The following is an 18,643-nucleotide window of genomic DNA, read 5'->3' on the forward strand; positions in this document are numbered from 1 at the left end:
TGAGCCAGAAGTCTGCACTGCTCATTTTAATTAAAGGAGGAATATCAGCAATGGCTGAGACTTGTCTGCCCCATCCCTTTCCCACAGCAGCGCAAACACAGATAGGGCTTCATGCAACACCGGTGTTGAATGCGGAGTTGACATGGCATCTTCATCCAGAGGGCGCAGGCCAAGGGCGGGCTTGTGCTGGAGTTTCCTTGCACTGCTGCTGCAACAAGTTGAACTCAACCAGTCATTTCAATAAACAACACTGACATTGTTAGTGATGTTAATAAAATCAAGCTTTTATAATCCCGTGTGCCAGAAAGCAGAACTTGCTTTAAAAAAAGTTTTCTGCATCAGTTCTCTTAAAAGCAGAATTGAAACTGCTGGGGGAGACGTTTGTCATATGAAGAGGTTCGAGAGGAGATAGAAGCATGGCACGCTTCCTGTCAGCACTTGGCATGGCTCAGGTCTGCTGGTGGCTGGTCTCAAACCATCTGCAAGTCAGGGGAAGGCTGGCTGTGCTTCAGAGCTGCCTGCTGTCCCGTTTCCAGGTCTGGCCGCTGGTGAATAATGATAAACTTGTGGAATACAATTTTTTGATTACTCTGTGTTTTATAAACCAGATGCCATCTCTTCACAAACTAAATCCTCTCTGGGAGGAGATGGTGGGGTACAAAAATGATTGTACTGATTGTCTGGGGGCTTAGTTGAGGGAAAAATTCTTACAAATTGTGTACAGTTGAATATATATTTCTTACAAAAGAGTGTTTCCCCTCCAGCATATGTCCCACTGGCACTTGGTAAGAAGTTCAAGCTATAACCCATTGCTGCTGTTCACCCATTTCCACTCGGGTGGGTTTTTGTTTTTGGTAATGATTTGAAAAGAATACTTGGGGAAAAAAAATCCTACCAAGTCTACTGTTTACAGACTGACAAAATACTGCTTTTGTACTACTGGGATCATGAGCCACGATCCTTTTACCGATTTCCTCAACTCTTCTCTTTGCTTTAAATTGGTGTCTGATGTAGATAAAGGTCAGAAGTCTCTCACCCTGCTTTGTCTACATCCAGAAGAAAATGTACAATGCCTGTTTGTGTTCCCCATCATTTTGTACCTTTTTTTGTACTTTTTACCACTTCTAACTGTTCAAGAGTTGCATTTATATGTTGCGATCATTGATAATCATGACTTTATTTTAACCGTTAGTAACTTAAATGGGATTTCTTCTTGTCTCTGCAGCCTTATCTGAACTTTCTCTTCCTTGATATTCATTGTAATTTATGACTGTAGAAGATATGTATGCCTCAGCCTTCTACAGACATAAGTGACAGAACTGCGAAAGATCTGCTTTAAACTGGATGGGTTTATAATTTATATAAAAGTCAGTTTCGTTACAAATCAGTTTTACTGCCTCCTTCATTTTTCTGTCTGAATGGTCGTGAGATTAACAGGTGCTCCTCATTTAACTTTGGTCGACCCGGGTATCCTGGTATATGGCAATGAAAAAACTACAGCGAGGGAAGATAAAGTGCACGGAGCATGCTCATTCTTTAGCCTGTGTGGATGGGGATTCAGAATTATGCTTGTGTAGGGAGGGGGTTCAATGTCATTCTCTCTCCCTTTGCTACTGAGGCTTTGTGCGTTGCTCGCCCGCACTTCACCCGGGCTGTCAGAGTAAGGAAAGTGCACAGATACCAACATGAAAATCTCCACGTGCTCCTAGAACGCTCCACCCGCGTTCCCTGAGACCACCAGCTGCTCCCAAAGCCACTCGGCCCGCTGTACGCCCGGGGCCGCACCTGAGCCCCGCGCAGGGGGCGGGAGGGGGGCGGGCCGAGCCCCGGTGGCGGCGGCCGGCGCTCACGTGACCCACAGCCTCACTCCCTCCGCGCTCCGCCATGGCTGCGGCGGCCGCTGTCGGTTCGGTGCTCCTCTGCTTGCTCGGCCTGGCGCTGCCCGGCAGCGCGCTGCACACCAAGGGCTCCGTGCCTCTCGACACCATCACCTTCTACAAGGTACCGCCCACTCGGAGCGTGCTGCCGGGCTCAGCGGGGCGCTCGGGAAGGGGGGTGCGGCCGCGTCGGGAGCGCTGTGCCGCCGCCACGTGCGGTACCACGGCTGTCCGCACCGCGCAGAGCGGGCCCCGAGAGCCGGGGGTCTGCGCGGCGGGCACGGGGCTGCGCCGCGAGGAGAGCGCTGGGCTCGCGGAATGGCCGAGGCGCCGGACCGGCCGCGGCGCAGCCAATAGCAGAGCGGCAGCCGCAGCGCGCAGCCAATCGGCGCGGTCCAAGTGGAGCCGTGCCGCGGGGGCCTGCCCGGCCTTGGGCACCGCTGCACGAAGCCGGGCCCCGCCGTGGGCGCGCCTGTTGAAAAGCCTCGCAGTGCAGTGAGGGGACTGAAGGGACAGCAGTCAGGAAAGTGTTGATCTACACAAGCTGAAAATTGTACTTGCCACGGGGCGGCCCTGTGCTTGGTTGTGTGCTGTAACAGACCTTCTTGGGCGTTGTAAGGATACCGCGTTCTACAACCCTTCTACCCCCCTGCGTGGGCAGCGGGCGAGGGAGGCGATCCTGAACCTCCTCCTGCTGTGCCCTGGGCAGGCTGCAGCTGGAGCCCAGCTCAATGCACAGAGGGAACTCCTGGAGAGACTGGCGGGGGGCTGCAGAGGTGGTCAGGGCCTGGAGCATCTGGTGGTGGGGAAAGGCTGAGAGCCCTGGCACGAGCTGCCCAGGGAGGTGGGGGATTCTCCTTCGGAGATGTTTAAACCTGCCCGAGCACTTTCCTGTGCATCCTGCTGTAGGGAAGCTGCTGTGGGGGGAGGTTGGACTGGGGGTCCCTTCCAAACCTTTGCCATTTGGTGGCTCTGTCCAAACTCATTTGGAAAGGGAAACCTGAGCAAAATCCAAAAGCAATGGCTCAAGAGAAGGGGAATCAGTCAAAACAGTAATTCTGTGTTTAGTGAACCAGCACAGCATTTCCACTCCTGCCTGTTCCTCTGTTAGCAAAGAGCTGTGGTTGTCATGCTGGGACATGCAGAGCGACGTTAGGTTTGGCCTCTATCCTCTTAATGTCCCACTGAAAGTTGTTTCATTGACTTTCTTCCAAGATGCTAATCAGATTTACAGTGAGCAGATCGTGTATAAATAAAGCTGTTAGCAGATCCTCCAAACCTATCATGTACCATCTTTATCATCTGCTGTAGGAATATAGACATGCATTTTTCCTTCACGCTGCAGTGAGTCATTTACCAAAGGCCATCATTATGAAATTTCTATCCTCCCTCTGCACCTACTCATTGCATAGGAAGATAAGAACGTGCTAAAGCAACCTTCAGCTACTTGTGAATTGCTTAAACCTGACATGACTGAATTTCGATTTTCTGCTTTCTTGTTTTAGGTGATCCCCAAGCATAAGTTTGTCCTCGTGAAGTTTGATACACAGTACCCTTATGGCGAGAAACAAGATGAGTTCAAAAAGCTGGCAGAGAGCTCAGGCTCCAGTGAAGATCTTCTGGTGGCTGAAGTGGGTATATCAGGTGAGGAGCTCTGAGCAGATTGGCACGCTGTGCTTGGGTGTGGAAAATGAAACGTGCTGCAGTGTGTTGTAGCAAACCCTCCGTGTTCTGCTGATGAAGCACAGAAAGCGGTCAGTGCACTAGAGCTGGTGCAGTTTGATCATCTTGCAATTGGCTTCAAGAGAAAAGCACTGAGGAGCGCATCAGCCACCGCACTTCCTCTTGCACTGTGGGTAGATTTAAGAATTTGAATTTCAAATTTCCCCCATGCTGACTTCTGTAAGCACAGATGGATTAACCTATGTAGCATAGCTGAAATCCCTTCATTAACATAACTTGAAGAACAGCAAACATCTTGCTGCTTAGCATGCTCTCTACACATAGGACAAGAAAAACAAAACTGTGTAACTGCAAAATCAAATGATATCAATGGATGGAGCAAAACAAGAACAAAAAAAAGTATATCAAAATTTCCCATAAGGAGAAGTGGGTTTGTACATAGAAATGCTGGTGATGACTCGTGCTATCGCAGCCACAGCAGAGCATCGTTAGGATTTGGGATTTTCATTTGGAAAACGTAAGGATGCATTGCCTGAAGTGTTTTTGATGCAATGTGTGGCATTTCATGGCAAAGAGGTCCTTAGGAGATAAATACTTACCAGTTTGTGTTTAAGAGAAAACTGTTTTTTTTCTTTTGATTAGCATAGTGTGCTTTTCTGTGTTTTCTCTCATGACAGATTATGGTGATAAACTAAACACTGAGCTGGGAGAAAAGTACAAGCTGGACAAGGAGAAGTACCCTATCTTTTATTTGTTCCAGGACGGTGACTTTGACAATCCCTTACCTTACTCTGGCCACATTAAAGCCGGGGCTATTCAGCGCTGGCTGAAGAGTAATGGCATCTACCTGGGGATGCCAGGCTGTCTGAAGGAGTATGATGTGCTGGCCAGCAAGTTTATGAGTGTCACTGACAAGTCAGAACGCCAGTCCCTCCTAAAGAAGGGGCAGCAGAGCTTAGAGAAAGCAAAGGAAACCGAGAAGAAGTCAGCTGAGCAATACTTGAAAATTATGAGCAAGATATTGGAGCAGGGAGAAGAGTTTGCTGCTAACGAAGTTGTCCGAATCACAAAACTGATCGAGAAGAACAAAATGAGTGATGGAAAAAAGGAGGAGCTCCAGAAAAGCCTCAATATCCTCGCTTCTTTCCTAAAGAAGAATAATGAAAAAGATGAGCTCTGATATGCTGGGGAACTTTGTACAAGCTGTGAAACACTGTCAAGTCCTAACCAGTTCTCCCAGTGCAAGCAAACTTCCCGCTGACTTCAAGAGAACAGCAGACGTCCTTGAATCCTGTTACGAGATCAAGAGGAAGCAATGCCTCAAAACCAGTATTCTGCGTGTTGGGAAACACACCTTAAAGCAAGCTGCCGTACTGTGAAATATTATTAAATAACAGTGTTACAATAGACCAAAAAAAATCACTATATTGGCCTGGAGCACATTCCCGGTGGTTTTTACATCTGTTCCCTGGCAAACCAATGACAAAATTCAGTCTCACATTCCATGTTTCCAAAGGCACAGAGGCGATGCCCCTGCCATGCCCACCTGTCCCTGCCTTTTAGTGTTCCTGGGTTTTGTTCTGTTCGCCCCTCATCCCTCCCTCTTTCTCCCCGGTGGGGTTTTCTCTGAGTCCTCTCCTTACCTGCTGCTGACTGAGAGCTGTCATTTCCTTCTGCCTGAGGGTTCGATCTGCACATCACAGCTTGTCCTGCTGCAGCAGAACCCCTTTGTGGTACCCGACAGAGCCAGGTCTGAGCACTGAGGTTTCCTCCAGCTGCAGTTACACTTGGGCTCACTCATTTGTGCAAAAATGCTTTTTTTCAGTGGCAGATTAAATTCAGGTGAGTTTTCCCATGGCTGAAGGCATCTGATGCTTTTTTGACTGTTCTTCCTGTCCAAACTTCACCTCATGAATTAGGAGACAGAAAGGGACATTTAATGGTTCCAAGTGGTCGCTAACACGAAGAAAATACTTTCTCCAGCCTGATCTTCAGAATGACACTGTGAAACTAAAGCTTCAGCAGCCCTTGGCAGAGTTAAAACTATTTAAAAAACGAGGTCTTGCGACAGGAAGAAAAAAGCATTAATTCCTTTAAAAGCTTTTCCTTAAAAGCTCTGTCAGGATCACAGTCAAACACCTTCACGTTTTACCTTGAGACTGTGCTTTCTGCTAAGCAAATTGGTTTCTGTGGGAGCTTTGCTGCCTTTTGAATCCTGGGGTGGGGATGAAGAGCTGCAAGACGAAATGTATTAATATTGCTCTGATGATAATAATAAAAACTGGTTCCAACAAATAGCCGCTGCTTAAACCGCTTTTTTCTAAAGGGACGGCTGCTGGTTTGCGGGGTTGGTGGGAAGGTGAGGCTGGCTGAGGCTCCTGAGGAGGCGCTGCTGCCTCAGCTCGAGGACCTCTGAGGCGACGGAGCCCGCGCGCCCCCTCAGCGCTCCCGCCAACGGCCGCCGCGCGCCCCCTCAGCTGCCGCCGCCCGCGCGCAGCTCGCAAACGCGTTCCCGCCCACGGCCTCTCGTGACGCCATCAGCGCAGCCGGCAGGGATGGGGCGCGCGGCGTCCATGTGCTCCGAGGGGGGGCGGTGTGGCGAAGCTAAGCAGGGTCGCCCCCGGTCGGCTGCTGGAGGGGAGGCGACAAGAGTTCGGGATCTCCGCGAGCTCTGCTCTGCGGCACAGCTCCCCGCACCGCTATTCCCGGACTTCTGCCCAGCAATTAAGCGGCCCCGAAGGCGGGGCCGGGTCGGGGCGCGGTGTGGTCCCGGGGCGGAGCGCGGGCGGTGCTCGGAGCCCCGAGAGCTGCGCTGGGATCGGCGGCGGTGCCCATGGCCAGCCCGGAGGCGGCCGCGTCCCGGCTGGAGTCGGGCTGGCAGGAGGTGAGCGCGCCCTGACGGCCCTTCTCTCAGTTGTCGTGGGCTGCGAGAAAGAGTTGTGCAGGGGCTGCCGGGCTCCGTGCGGCTCTGCGTTAGGAAAAGGTTCTTCATGGGGGGCGGTGGGCACGGAACAGGCTCCTCCCGAGCTGCTGGAACTCGGACGACGCCCTTAGAGCAGGGCCGGGGTGCCGCGTGGACGCTGCGTTCCCTCGCGGCTCATTCTCTGGTTCTCCTCCAGGTCTACTCGGCTCTCCAGTGGATCCATTTCACCATGGCCATGCTCAGGTACAACGGACGGGCCCCAGCAAGAAGGAAGATGGTGTATCCCGGCCGTGAGCATGTTCCTATCCCAACCTGTGCTTTGTTCTGTCAGTGTTATAGGTTCCAGCTCCATCATCACTTACGCCGTCTTTCAAAACGTGGTGCGATCCCCCGAGGTAAGGACTATAAATCACAGAATACCCGAGTTGAAAGAGTCCTATGAGTATCATTAAGTCCAACTCCTGACTGCAGCCCTTATTCTCTCCACGCTGAGCTGTTGGCACCTTGCACATCATGTTTTTTTTCTGGCTAAACCTTGTTTACGGCAGCTGGGAGGCAAAGGGCTGCTGCAGGGTGTGACCCTTTGTCCATAGTGCAGGTTTGAGATTAACCTTGAGCTGTGCTGCGCAGGGAGAAGCGGGTTCCTTAACACCAACTGAGTCCTCTCTTGGGAATGAGGTTTTGTTGGTGTGCTCTCCTTTACAGGGCAAAACTCATGGAGGGATGAGGAGCTGTGCACAGAGCTGCTGGGGTGTAAATCTTGTAGGAGATGCAGGGATAGGGGTCTGTCTGTGGGTTTTTCTGAGTTGTTTTCGCAGGTGGGTGTGCTGCTGAAACTGGCACAGCTCAGAGGTGCTGCAGAGTTCAGGCTAAACTAGACTGGACTGAACAGCAGTTTGTTGTGCTGACAAACTCAGCTGAGCTTTGAAAGATTTCACCTTGGCCATGTGCAGGAACAGTTAGCATTTCTAGTGCCAGAGCAGCACCTGTCACGTCCCAAGTGCATCACACTTTAGGATCCTGCATATCCGGGATAGACCAGTCACAACAGACCCCATCCCAAGCCTGCCACGCTTTTCTGTCCATGTAAATCCCCCTCTGTCCATCCAGGACCTGAGGCAGTGCACAGAGCTGTGTGAAGCTATGGTTCTTTGTCTGGGATTTGCAGCCTGGTCTGTGGACCATGCAGATAACAGGTTACTGCTAAGAGCAGTAGAACGGTACAGCTGGCAGCTGCGTTGTAACAGAGCTGTCTTTATACTCCCCTTGTCTTCAGCGTGGGTTTGATCATCAGCCCACAGTCAAGGACCTCCAGGGAATGCAGTAAATTATCCTCCGTGAAGGAAGGCATGCAGACAGGCTAACAAATGACATGCCACTGGATGAAGCAGGGTGGGGAGGAGAACGTATGTCCAAGGCAGATTGCTCCTAGGTAGCCAGAGCCTCACAGACACAGTGTGCTCAGCACATCCAGAACGAGCTGCAGAGATCTCAGGGTACTCCCATTGAGGAAGGAGAGCTGGATCTCTGCCTTGGTCCTAGGACGGTTTCTTCCTGACTTCATGCTGCACTTGGTGCCTATCAAAAGCTCCTTCAGTTAAGAGCTGCTGACACATTGCCTGCACCTGGAGAGCACTGGATGTGGCTCTTGAGATCCTCCCCTCTGCTGCAGTGTGGTGCTGGGTGAGGGTCCCAGAGTGACTCAGCAGCCCCAGCCCATTGACTTCCAGTCCGCATTACTCAGGAGCCCTCGTGCTATTTATTGGTCATATGATGTGGCTGTGGCTCTCACTGCTTGTGAATTACACATGGCTCCAATTCACAGATGAGCTGTTGCTGCTCAAGAGAGTCCAGATGTTTCTGCTCAGATTATTATTGCAAATCTGGATAGGGTGGATATCAGCCAGAATGACCCCTTTTACATCAGGCTTCCAAGCTCTTGTTCTGCTGCTGGGGGATCCACTGCTGGTGTTTCAAAAGCAGCAAACTCTTCACTAACTTCCCCATCCTCTTGTCCCCACACTTCTGGTTTTATGGGCAAATTTGCAAACAAAGGGGCTGGAAGAAATCCATATCAAAGCTTGCCACAAACTGAATATTCCCTGGGTCATGAGACTCCAGAGTAGAATATAAACAGCTCTGGAGGCTGGGAGGAGAAAAATGTTATAAACACTTCCCCCTCCAACCCCCAGCTGAGGAAATAAAATATTGCATTCTTGAAACTTTTTTTTTTTTTGTATCTATGAAGTCAATAAAACTTCAGCATGAGCTAAATCACTCAGAAGAAATGATGGCAGGCAATGAACGTGGAATTTCCTCTGTCATGTCAACAGGTTCTCTGCAGGCAGATGCCTCTGGGCAGTGGCCAGGCATAGCAAGATCAACATATGCTCCAGCTTGGCAGCTCCCCTGAATCATTACGTCTTTACATTCCCTTCCTCTATTTTATAAATACCATTTGTTTGGTTGTTTTTTTTCCCTTTTGCAAATAAGAACCATGTTGCTTTTTGCTTACAACTGTGCGACCTACTCCTTTGTTCAGGTCTCTGCCAAGGTAGCTCCTCAGCCATCTGTGGTGCTTCTCACCAAGGACACGTGTTGCTAGAGAAAGGGCTCACCTGTGTGGATGCAAATGTTGCTGCTTTTCTTATTTCAGAGCTGCTTGGCTCTAACCTGCAGTGCTCACAACCTTAAAGCTTCCCAACCTGCCATCCTCTGCCTGCCAGCGCTTCAGTTCTGCACCAGCAAGGGAAAGTCTGGATTTACCACTGGTTAAAAGAGACATTTGTAAATGTAGTGATGCAGAAGCTAGCTCCAGAGCTATATTTACCGTGTTGCTGTGTTGAGTAGTATGAATTCAGAACTGGAGATGCAAGGCTGTTTGAGGAAACACATCCTGCAGGAAGCAGAGGACTGCTGTGCTGCTGAGTATAATGGGGAGCCCAGAAAGTACCAGGCAGTTTGCCCCTGAAACTGCCAGAAGGACAGCTCTGCTTCAGTCAGCTGTGCCTTGGTGCTTTTCAGCCTTACTGAGCTCTTTCTTCTTACTCGCAGTGAGGAGTATAACAACACGATGGGTGGCAAGCATTTATGTAAAGAACAACACTGAAGCAAATTTCACCCAAAGGCTCAGTTCCATGAAAAAAAATTCAAAATCAAGCCCTGCTGGAATGTTTTCCTTGCTGTGTTTATTGTTATAATTTCGTATAGGGAAGAAAAGAAGTCATCATTTTCTCTCCAGGTTACTGAAAATTAGGTACCAAAGACTACAATTAAGAATCTAGATAATTAGGCTGCTTTTCCAGAGTGTGTGCTCTACTCCTAACAATGTCAGTGTTGGCCAGAACTTTGCACAAATATTTTCCTACAGTGTTTACAGCCCTTTTGGCCAGTGAGTGGAAACTGGAAGTAGGGTGGAAACTGCCCTTAGAGGAGATGTGACTCTGTTCCAGGCAGATGCAGCAGCACATGCGAGCAATGTGTGACAACATTCAGTCTTAGTCATCAACTGAAATGTCATAAAAACATAGGAAAAATGTCTGTTTTGAGTAATTTCACATCTGAAGAAGAGATTGTGTTTACCTGATGTTTGATTGTTCTTTTAGTTGATTTCATAAACAACATCACTTCTCCCTGCAAACCTGTCTCATTCTGCCATAGTGTAGCACTGGGGACCTTTGAAATGTTTTCTGTTATGGTTTGGTGGTGCTTGTGGATCGTGGGGCAGAGAAGGCATTTAGAACAGGACATCTGCACAGAAGCAGCTCCTCAGGGCGAGAATCAGAGGGCTTTTATCTGCCCTGCCTACAGAACTGGGGGTGAAAACACATCTAGATGCTGTTGGTGGCCACGGGGCTGCTGTGACCATTGTTCAAACCTGCTGAGCAATTTAACTTCTTTCAGGTTCGCCCTCTTTTCTACCTGAGTCTCTCTGACCTATTTCTGGGCATGTGCTGGATTGCCGGAGCGCTGCTTTATAGCACACCAACCTCCAAGCACGATCTCATCTGCTACAACCTGCAGGCAATGGGACAAGTAAGTAGCCTTGGCGTCACAGTTTGTGCTCTTACGTTGTGCTCATTGCTGTAGTCAGTCCCCCAGTGATCACAGCATGGCCTGTGGGACTGTTTCGAGACAGGCTTTGGCACAGGATCCCTCTGTGAACTTGGCTTAGCAGATCTCTTTGTTTGTACAAGAGATATTACAGTGCTAGGGTGTGGGTACAGGTGACTTGCGAGAGGCAGTAAGAAAGGCAAGGAGAGCATGGGATATTGTGGCTACAGTGTTTGGATAGGTTCTGTAAAGTGAGTAGATAAATCTTTATCTATTTCCTGATGGCCCAGTGCCAAAGATTATCTGCGTGCTTCCCATACTGCAGCTTTTCAATTCCTCTTCGTGCTTCTCCCATTCTGGGCAGGAACAGATGCATTCTGCCATTCACTTAGGCTAAAGCTTAACATGTTAGTCGAAGAGCTGTGACCTACCTTCTCACTGACTAGGTCCTGTAGATGCTCAGGGACTGCTGTGTCCATTCAACCTCAGCACCATGCCCCAGCGATTCACTTCCAGCATTCAAGCTGATTTCTGAGCCTAATTGGAGTGGAATGAGTGAAATGCCATTTTCCTGATAGTTTGCTTTTGTCTCACCAAGTTCCCATTACCACATTAGGTGCTGCATATCACTGCTCTTGAAAAATTCTTCAGGGCACAGCTGAGTGTGGACCACAGCATTGGTTTGTAAGAGGTGGTCCCTGGTCTTAATGGTTTTCTTTCAAAGTACCTACAAAAACGTGTCTAGGAAGAGCAAGTGGCTGTTGGGAGCCTGTGTGTGTGTTGTGAGGGCTGGTCCAGCCCCTTGGAGCAGAGTGGTACCCACAGATAGGAACTGTCTCTGCTGTGTTGTAGCATCCAAAGCTAGCAAGGCTCTCTGTGTTCCTGAAGAGAGGACAGGGAATTGTATGGTGTGAGAACAATCACAACTGCTCTGTGTTTGGGGATGGGTGTTTGCTGCCCTGGGATATTTTCAACAGCTGTGCCTTTGGGTGAAATCTTGTTACTCACAGTGGTGAGTGCTGTGCTCAGACAGCAGCTGTTCCTCTTCTGGCTCATCTCTGCTTTCTCAAGCTCCCTTGTACTGCTGTGGAAGCAGTGTAATATGTTCATTCTAAGAGAAGCAATGGTGCAATTGGCCATTTGAGAATGAGGCAGAGCAATATCAAAGATATCTTTCAGATGATGGTAGAGGGGAAGGTGAGAATAGTTCAAGAGGGGCTTTTCAGAGCCTGAAGGTAGAAAGAGCCTGCGGAGATGTGGAAGAGGCATCGCAGAGATGTTTCCCTTGTAGCTTTGCCTGGGGGACAGTTCTTGAAGTTCAGTGCTGGAGTGATGTTCTTAAAGCCTGGAGAAGACATTTCTGTGCTGGAGGAGAAGCAGGTTGGGTGCATACAATGTAGCATCGTTTCTCAGTGGTGACACAGCATGCTATGCTCTCTTGCTTTTCTGGCTCTTTTTTACCCTTACTTTTCTTGCCTGTGAGCAAGCTTTTCAGGGACACTGGTGAAGGGAGGGAGCTTTACTCCTACGGAGTCTTTGCAGGACTTGTCAGGGTGCAGTGCTGGGGTGTGTGGGGTGCCTGCCCCATCCCAGGCTCAGCCACAGGGTGACTGGTCCTCAGCAGCAGGACAGCTGAGATAGCATGCATCTGGCAGGAGCTCTTGCTGCTGTTTGCTCTGTGAGAAATTAAAACAAATGGAGCACTTGCCATAGCAACAGCACCCGCATGGTGCATGTGACACGGTAGAGGACACCTCCTTGCTCAACACCCCAGCAATGCTCCTGTGTGGTGAGAACATCTTGTGCATATGTAGGAGCCAGCAACAGGTTTGACTGGTGCCTTCTACAGAGTATAAGTGATCTGTAACTAAATGAAATGTGAATAAATGTCTCCTGGCCCTGTCCTGCCTGTGTGGAGAGGAGAAATCTTACAAGGCTTGCACTCCTGGGTGTCTCATATATACATGTGGCTTGTTTGCACACAGACACCTAAACTCTGTAAAATGCAGTGAGCCAGGGGAGCTTAGCACTCATGTTTACAGAGAACCACATCATACTGCATATGATTTGGTTGTCTGGAAGCATTTCTTTAGCAGCAGGACAGTATTCTGGCTTATGCAAACTGTTGACCTTCAGTTTATTACCAAGGACTGAAGTTCCTGCTGATGGAATTCCCTTAGCATCTCTACCTCTTGTAAAGGAGGAGATGGCTTTATTTCAAAGACTTTTTTTGGCTCTAGACTCTTGGTTAAACTCACGATATTAAATGTAAATAGTGCTCCCTTCTGCTATGCCTTGACTTTCTTCTTTTCTCCTCCTTACTTTGCCTTTGCATTGCAATACTGAAGTTCAGAGCAGAGATTGTGGTTATAATTGCACAATTCCCCCACATTCTTCCAGTTCAGTTCCAGTGGCCTAATAATGTCCTGGCAAGCTCCACTCATGTTGCTGAGCACAATGGCGAGCCATAGAAATGTTATAATGAGGGACTTCCATGTCTCCCAGCGCCTGCTCTATCTCCTCCTACAGGACTGTCCCCAGCCCAAGGTAGGGCTCAGGGGAGGAGAACTGCCTTCTCTTCTTTCTGGAGACTTCACAAGTTCCTTCTTCCAAAAAAGAATGCAGTGCTGACATTTTGAGCTCTCCAAAGCATTTTGAAGTGTAAGAGAATTATCTTTGTGGACTGTTTTGATGACTTTCTCTGGAAGTAATTGAAGAATGGCAATGAACCCTCATTAAATCTCCTCTAATGAGCAAATGAGTCACTGGAATATTCCTGCTGCAGTACTAACAGCCCCTTGGACTGAGCCTCTTGAGAATCAGCCAAGAGTGTTTGCAACCTCAGTGAAGGAGACCAGGTTTATTTAGTGACTGCATTCCTGGACTTAGATGATACCAGGTTGGCAAACCTGTGCTCCATGTTTCTTTGGCAAAGGGTAGAAAATCCACAGGAAAATTCAATAGCCCAGCCCTTCCTCTTTGCCTTTGTCACTGAAGCATGTGTTTCCTGTAACAAACAACACACGCGTATATATATCTCGAGGTCAGGCAGCACTGTTTGCACTTGACTGCCTGGAGAAACCATGGCTGGGGATTCAGAAGAAGCACAAGAAAGATTTGTTCTTTTTACAGAAGATTTCAGGTATTTGGTTTCATCTCGAGCTTCAGTCAAGGGGCTGGGAAACTCACTGTGGGGAAACAGTTTTTGTATCTTTTCTTTCCTTCTTTCTCCCACTGAGGGAAAAGGGCTCTTAGCTTGTTAATGTTTGCTTACTGTGAAAGCGTTGTATCCTCTGCCCCCTCTTTCCTCTTTAAAAATACTATTGTTTTCTGTTTCTGTGAATTCACTGCATGGTGAGCTCATTACATGAGTTACAAAATCTAAGTGCCACATCTGTGTTGTATTTCCTAATGGATGTAAAATAAAGAAGATCAAAGTGCCTTAACCCATTTTATATGGTCAGAATTTGAGCCAAAAATGAGCTAAGTCACAAAGATATGTATTTACAAGATAGTCCTTGGGTCATCAGCTTTCGTGTCCCTGATTTAGGGCCAAAGGAAAGTTGCTTTTGTGCAGGCTAAGGTGAGAACCCCTGCACATTCATCCCACACCAGTGCTGGTTGGGCACCTCACCTTTGCCTTAATATCCTGCCTTTGGCCCATGCTTCATTGTTGAGGAACTAATGCTGCTACAGGAACTATTATTATAGAGCTAAAATACTGGTTGTTTCTATTTCTCAGGTATTCTATGTGGCCTCTTTTCTATACACTGCCAACTACACCTGGCATCTGTACATGGACCTGAAGATGAAATACAATCAGAACCTTAACAGGATGCCCTCCACAGTAAGTAGGATGATAATGCACAACAGCTGTTGGGTACTGATGTATAACTGTGGGAGGTTTAAGAAGTACATGTATGACAGTTTATCTCGTCAGAAGGACTTTGAACGTCCTTGTGCCCTGTGACTGTATGAACTGATGTATCTTGGTGGACTGCTTAGGTCAGCAGAGATACAGCTCAGTCTGCTACAGCATCTCAGTGAAAGATTAAGCTTGCAAGACTGAAATGGGCAAAAGCAGTTGTCAATGCATGTCACAGAGAAGAGGAAGCTGAGGACTGTGTATTGGTGGAGTTCTGCAGAACAGCAGTTTGCACCAGTTGAATAAACAGTTTATTGCTTTCACTGCCTACTGCCAGGGCATGGCAGAGGAATGGCTCTCTAGAGTAAAGGAGAGCAGCAGGGACCTGAACAGTTTGGAACAGAGAACTGCAATTTCTGTCCTCCCCAGATGTCATACAGAATTCAAGAATGTCAGTAGTGTATTGTGAGAGTTTGAGGTAGGTGTGACAGAAGGGAGCTGCTGATAAAGCAGTGAGTTGGCTCCATGAAGAATGGGCGGTCCTGACTTCATCATCACTGACCTTTGTAAAAGCCCATTTTGTAGCTGGTGTAATCACTGGGAACTGAGGAACAAGGACATAGTACTCAAATACGCTCTTTGAGTTACAGGCTAAACAAACACTTCACACGCCATGTGATCAAAATCTCTACTTGCAGTTGTTTCATTCCTCACACCTGGCTAAACAGTTGCTCTGTAACTGAAATTCTTCCTGTTATACTGCTTCAGGACAACAGACTTTTTATGCAGCTCTTCCCATTGAACACAGCAGCCCCAGCCCTGCCTACACCCTTCCTCTTCCCCAGACATTTACTGTACACAGCAAACTTTGAGTCTCAGGTACTCCATCTGTCTGTGCAGAAGAAGCAGGTGGGACAGACCAGTCTGTATTTCAAAGGGTCTTGTTTGGATCTACTTGTAGGATTGGTTTCTTTCTTGATGGACTCCCATTCAAAATGCAGCACCTACATTGAGTTCCCTAGCACTACAGCTGTGCTCACATTGTATTCTCACAGCTGGTGCATGGATGCCAGCTGACAAAGTACATTTCCTGGTGAGCTGAGACCGGGACATCCAAATTGCCTGCATTTCTTCATCAGAACATGAAGTTTCTGAGGAACAGGGCCAGGTTGGATGAATAAGGAGTACAAAGAATGACTATTTACACCAAGGAGCTCATACAGTATCTGCTACTTGTCTGGTTCAAAGTTTCCCTCTCCAATTCCCACATTTTGAAGAAGGACATGTCAGTAAGCTTGTGGAAGTGTAGCTTGTGTCTATTGCACGTCAGCATTCACTGAACCCTGCAGTACTGATTCAATATGAAGTGGAAACAAACATTTGTATTTAGTGTGGGGATTTATCAGTACTTTAGAACCTGGAGCTGCTGGAGCACTCCCTAGGAGCTGGTTGCTGGGAGCCACTGGCTGTACAATCATTTAACTAAACTATTTGGACTTTGCAGGCTGTAGATTATGCAAGTTGCATTGGCCGAGTAGCAACGATTTTGTCCAGGTAAGATTCATTTCCCTCTGGCAAAATGATGTGTTTGGTAAATTATAATGCACTGATCCCTGCTTTGTACTTACTCTGATGTGAGCTTTACTGAATGCTTAGAGCAAGAGTCTTTGGATGTAAGGGCCTTCTTCCAGCCAAGTTAGTTATAACTATATTAACTATATATAGTCTTTTTTCAGAGTGTGCTACTTTTGCCAATTGCCTGTATGAATGAAGTGTGGAAATTAGCAAAGTTGGTAAAATAACCCTCTAGAGCAATGTCAATAAAAAGAATTTCTAAGTCCTCTGCAGTAACAGAAGAAAGAACGAGGATTGTTTGGCTGGCAGCAGTGCATTGCAATGCAGTAACTGTGCTGTTGTCCTCTCTTCTCTTAGCCTGATCCCTTTTCTCCTAATGGTGCCTGTGTTTTGCCTGGGCAACAGCAGTAACTGCTACCAGAACTTCAGTCAAAAGCATGGGTAAGTCTCATGCTTCTCTGTGAAACAGCCTCACCACTTCTGAGTCATGGCAAGAGCTCAGGCTGCTCTGTTTCTCCCCACAGGTGTCTCTTGATGCACACAGAAATGGCTGAGCCCACCAACGAGCTGCTGACGCTGAGCGGCTCTGTTTGCCGAGCAATGCATTTCTATGGCATTGGGGTCTTCCTTGTTTCCTTTCTTATCAGCTTCATAGCCATTCTGGTAAGAAACATAATCCTTGCATGCTAGCCATTGCACAAGCTGGATAGTGTGAGAAGTTCTACTCCATTTCATCATTACATGAGTCACAAATTGCTTTCCATGCGAGATGTTTCTCAGTCTGCCAAGTTTGCTTGGATGATATTGTCAGCCAGACAGTGTGGGGAGAAAATTTGTGCAGTGCTGCTTTCCTTTTGGAATGGTTGGAGGGTAAGAGAAAATATAAATCCATCTGGAGCAGCCCATCTCAAACAGGACTCAGTAGGTAGAGGAGGCTTACAGAATCGCATGCCAGCTCAGTGCAAGAGACCAATCAATGGAGAGTTCTCAGTTCAGAGAAGATCACTTTCTCCTCAGAAGCACAATGTTGCGTAGTGTAAAGAGGTTTAATAGAACTGACGTTGAGGATTTCACCAAAAAACATAAGATACTCTGTTCTGCAGAGGGGCAAGTGAGATCTGAGCATGTGTTCAAAACACAAGCAAGAATGTGTGCTTATTCTTTTCAGGTTGTACTCATTCAAGCCCGAGGTTTGTACAAAAGGTTTGTAAACTCCACGGGATTCCTGGGAGATCAGCAGTGGGCAATGATTAAGATGGTGGAACAACGAGTGGTTTTTTACCCCATCGCATTCTTCTGCTGCTGGGCCCCAGGTTAGCAGTGAGCTGAGTTACACTGACAGTATTCTCCTGAGACACAGTGCCTGGCAACGAAAGTTGAAGCAGGTGAGGTTAAAGCAACACCCTTTTGTCAATCCTTTCTCACAGCTGTCCTCCTTGGAATACTGAAGCTGACAGCTTCAACAAGCAGCAAAATCTACATGGCTCTTCTCATTCTACAGGTACAAACTTCACCCTCTGATGATTTGCTTTCTCTGCTTGAACAGATGAAATAGTGTTTGTCTATTTCTAATCTCTGCCCGACAAAACAGGGCTTTTCTAGCTATGAATGTAAATGCTTGAGTTGAACTTCTGCTTTTTGTTGGCAAAGAAGTTCTTTCTTGGTTGCTATGTTTTTTGCAGACTTGAAAAGGTCTCAGTAACCAAAATCACACTATCATGGAGATCTCATTAAAAAGGACTAGAAGAGTTCCTCAGAATTCAGTTACATTTTTCATTTTCTCTGGGACTCTGATTGCAGTTCCTCCCCAGCACTTGTCCAGCTGTCTGATGTGCCGGAGGCAGAATTTAGCAGGGATTATTAAAATAACCATGAGATTTCTATAGCGCATGGGGGTTGCAGATAGATAAAATCATGCTGGAAGTGGGAGGCCTGGAGGAACGTCCCAGTTTTGACAGCCTGGCAGGGAGCTGCTGAATGCTGTGCAGTGCCAACTGATAAAGCAGCCCTGATCTCCCTTGCCATCTCTCCCAGGCACTGACAGCAGCTTCCCAGGGACTTCTGAACTGCATTGTGTATGGCTGGACACAGCACGTCTTCCTCTCCCTCAAACGCAACATCTGCCGCGACGTTGACACTCAGACTCCTCTCCTGCGCTCTCAGAAGAAATTCTACGCCAGCACACTCACTGCCAGCCCTCCAGACACTGAGGTGTCCACATCTACCCTGCTCTGATGAGTTTCTGCAGCAAAAATGAGAGTAGGCAGCATCCCAATGGGCCTCGTCGTATTTTAGCAAAGTCAGCCAGCACAGCTGTTGGGCTGTCGTGGTGTGAACTGTTTTGTCATCCGCACAGTTAACTGTAGTGCTATGAGAGCCCAAGCAGATCTGTCAGAAAAGCACTTTTAGTGAAGATAGTTATTTATTTTACAGATTTCTATGGACTTGAACAGGATTCTTTAAACCTGGTAAATTTTTAGCACAGGCTTTCTCCTTATGGAAATATCTCTAGAAATACAGCAAATTATATGTAACAACTCCAAGACTAGTACAGCTCCTTAGAGGGCATGTGGTCAAAAGATGTTTTACTTTTCTAAGTGTTTGTCAGGTATTTGCCATTACAAGTTAACATTAAAGCAAAGATGAATATTTTTAAATCCATCTTTC

At 47.6% G+C, this 18,643-nt stretch overlaps 2 protein-coding genes across 3 annotated transcripts; both read left to right on the forward strand.

Moving 5' to 3' along the window:
* The first annotated feature begins 1,840 nt into the window (after window positions 1-1,840).
* Window positions 1,841-5,857, forward strand: ERP29 (endoplasmic reticulum protein 29). Its single transcript, XM_048964408.1, has 3 exons — window positions 1,841-2,001; window positions 3,383-3,521; window positions 4,238-5,857. Exons 1-3 carry the CDS (start codon window positions 1,885-1,887, stop codon window positions 4,738-4,740), a joined length of 759 nt encoding a protein of 252 aa, XP_048820365.1. The 5' UTR covers window positions 1,841-1,884; the 3' UTR covers window positions 4,741-5,857.
* A 339-nt stretch (window positions 5,858-6,196) lies between these two features.
* TMEM116 (transmembrane protein 116) lies at window positions 6,197-18,627 on the forward strand. 2 transcript variants are annotated; one of them, XM_048964360.1, is made up of 11 exons: window positions 6,197-6,444; window positions 6,680-6,726; window positions 6,815-6,878; window positions 10,387-10,518; window positions 14,279-14,383; window positions 15,906-15,955; window positions 16,334-16,417; window positions 16,501-16,639; window positions 17,145-17,289; window positions 17,404-17,477; window positions 18,011-18,627. In XM_048964360.1, exons 1-11 carry the CDS (start codon window positions 6,394-6,396, stop codon window positions 18,209-18,211), a joined length of 1,092 nt encoding a protein of 363 aa, XP_048820317.1. In that variant the 5' UTR covers window positions 6,197-6,393; the 3' UTR covers window positions 18,212-18,627. The 2 variants fall into 2 exon arrangements, with proteins under 2 accessions (XP_048820317.1, XP_048820318.1); XM_048964361.1 differs by lacking the exons at window positions 6,197-6,444; window positions 6,680-6,726; window positions 6,815-6,878; window positions 10,387-10,518 and adding an exon at window positions 11,340-11,916.
* The last annotated feature ends 16 nt before the right edge of the window (window positions 18,628-18,643 follow it).

This window comes from Lagopus muta, chromosome 17, assembly GCF_023343835.1.
Source record: "Lagopus muta isolate bLagMut1 chromosome 17, bLagMut1 primary, whole genome shotgun sequence".
In the NCBI taxonomy this organism is placed as follows: Eukaryota; Metazoa; Chordata; class Aves; order Galliformes; family Phasianidae; genus Lagopus; species Lagopus muta.

What these genes read in the sequence shown, in the direction of transcription:
- ERP29 (XM_048964408.1), top strand. Translation starts at nt 1,885, where the DNA reads ATGGCTGCGGCGGCCGCTGTCGGTTCGGTGCTCCTCTGCTTGCTCGGC. An exon ending in ACACCATCACCTTCTACAAG is followed by an intron (nt 2,002 to 3,382) that starts GTACCGCCCACT and finishes TTCTTGTTTTAG; the next exon opens with GTGATCCCCAAGCATAAGTT. An exon ending in GGCTGAAGTGGGTATATCAG is followed by an intron (nt 3,522 to 4,237) that starts GTGAGGAGCTCT and finishes CTCTCATGACAG; the next exon opens with ATTATGGTGATAAACTAAAC.
- TMEM116 (XM_048964360.1), top strand. Translation starts at nt 6,394, where the DNA reads ATGGCCAGCCCGGAGGCGGCCGCGTCCCGGCTGGAGTCGGGCTGGCAG. An exon ending in TGGAGTCGGGCTGGCAGGAG is followed by an intron (nt 6,445 to 6,679) that starts GTGAGCGCGCCC and finishes GTTCTCCTCCAG; the next exon opens with GTCTACTCGGCTCTCCAGTG. An exon ending in GTAGCAACGATTTTGTCCAG is followed by an intron (nt 15,956 to 16,333) that starts GTAAGATTCATT and finishes CTCTTCTCTTAG; the next exon opens with CCTGATCCCTTTTCTCCTAA.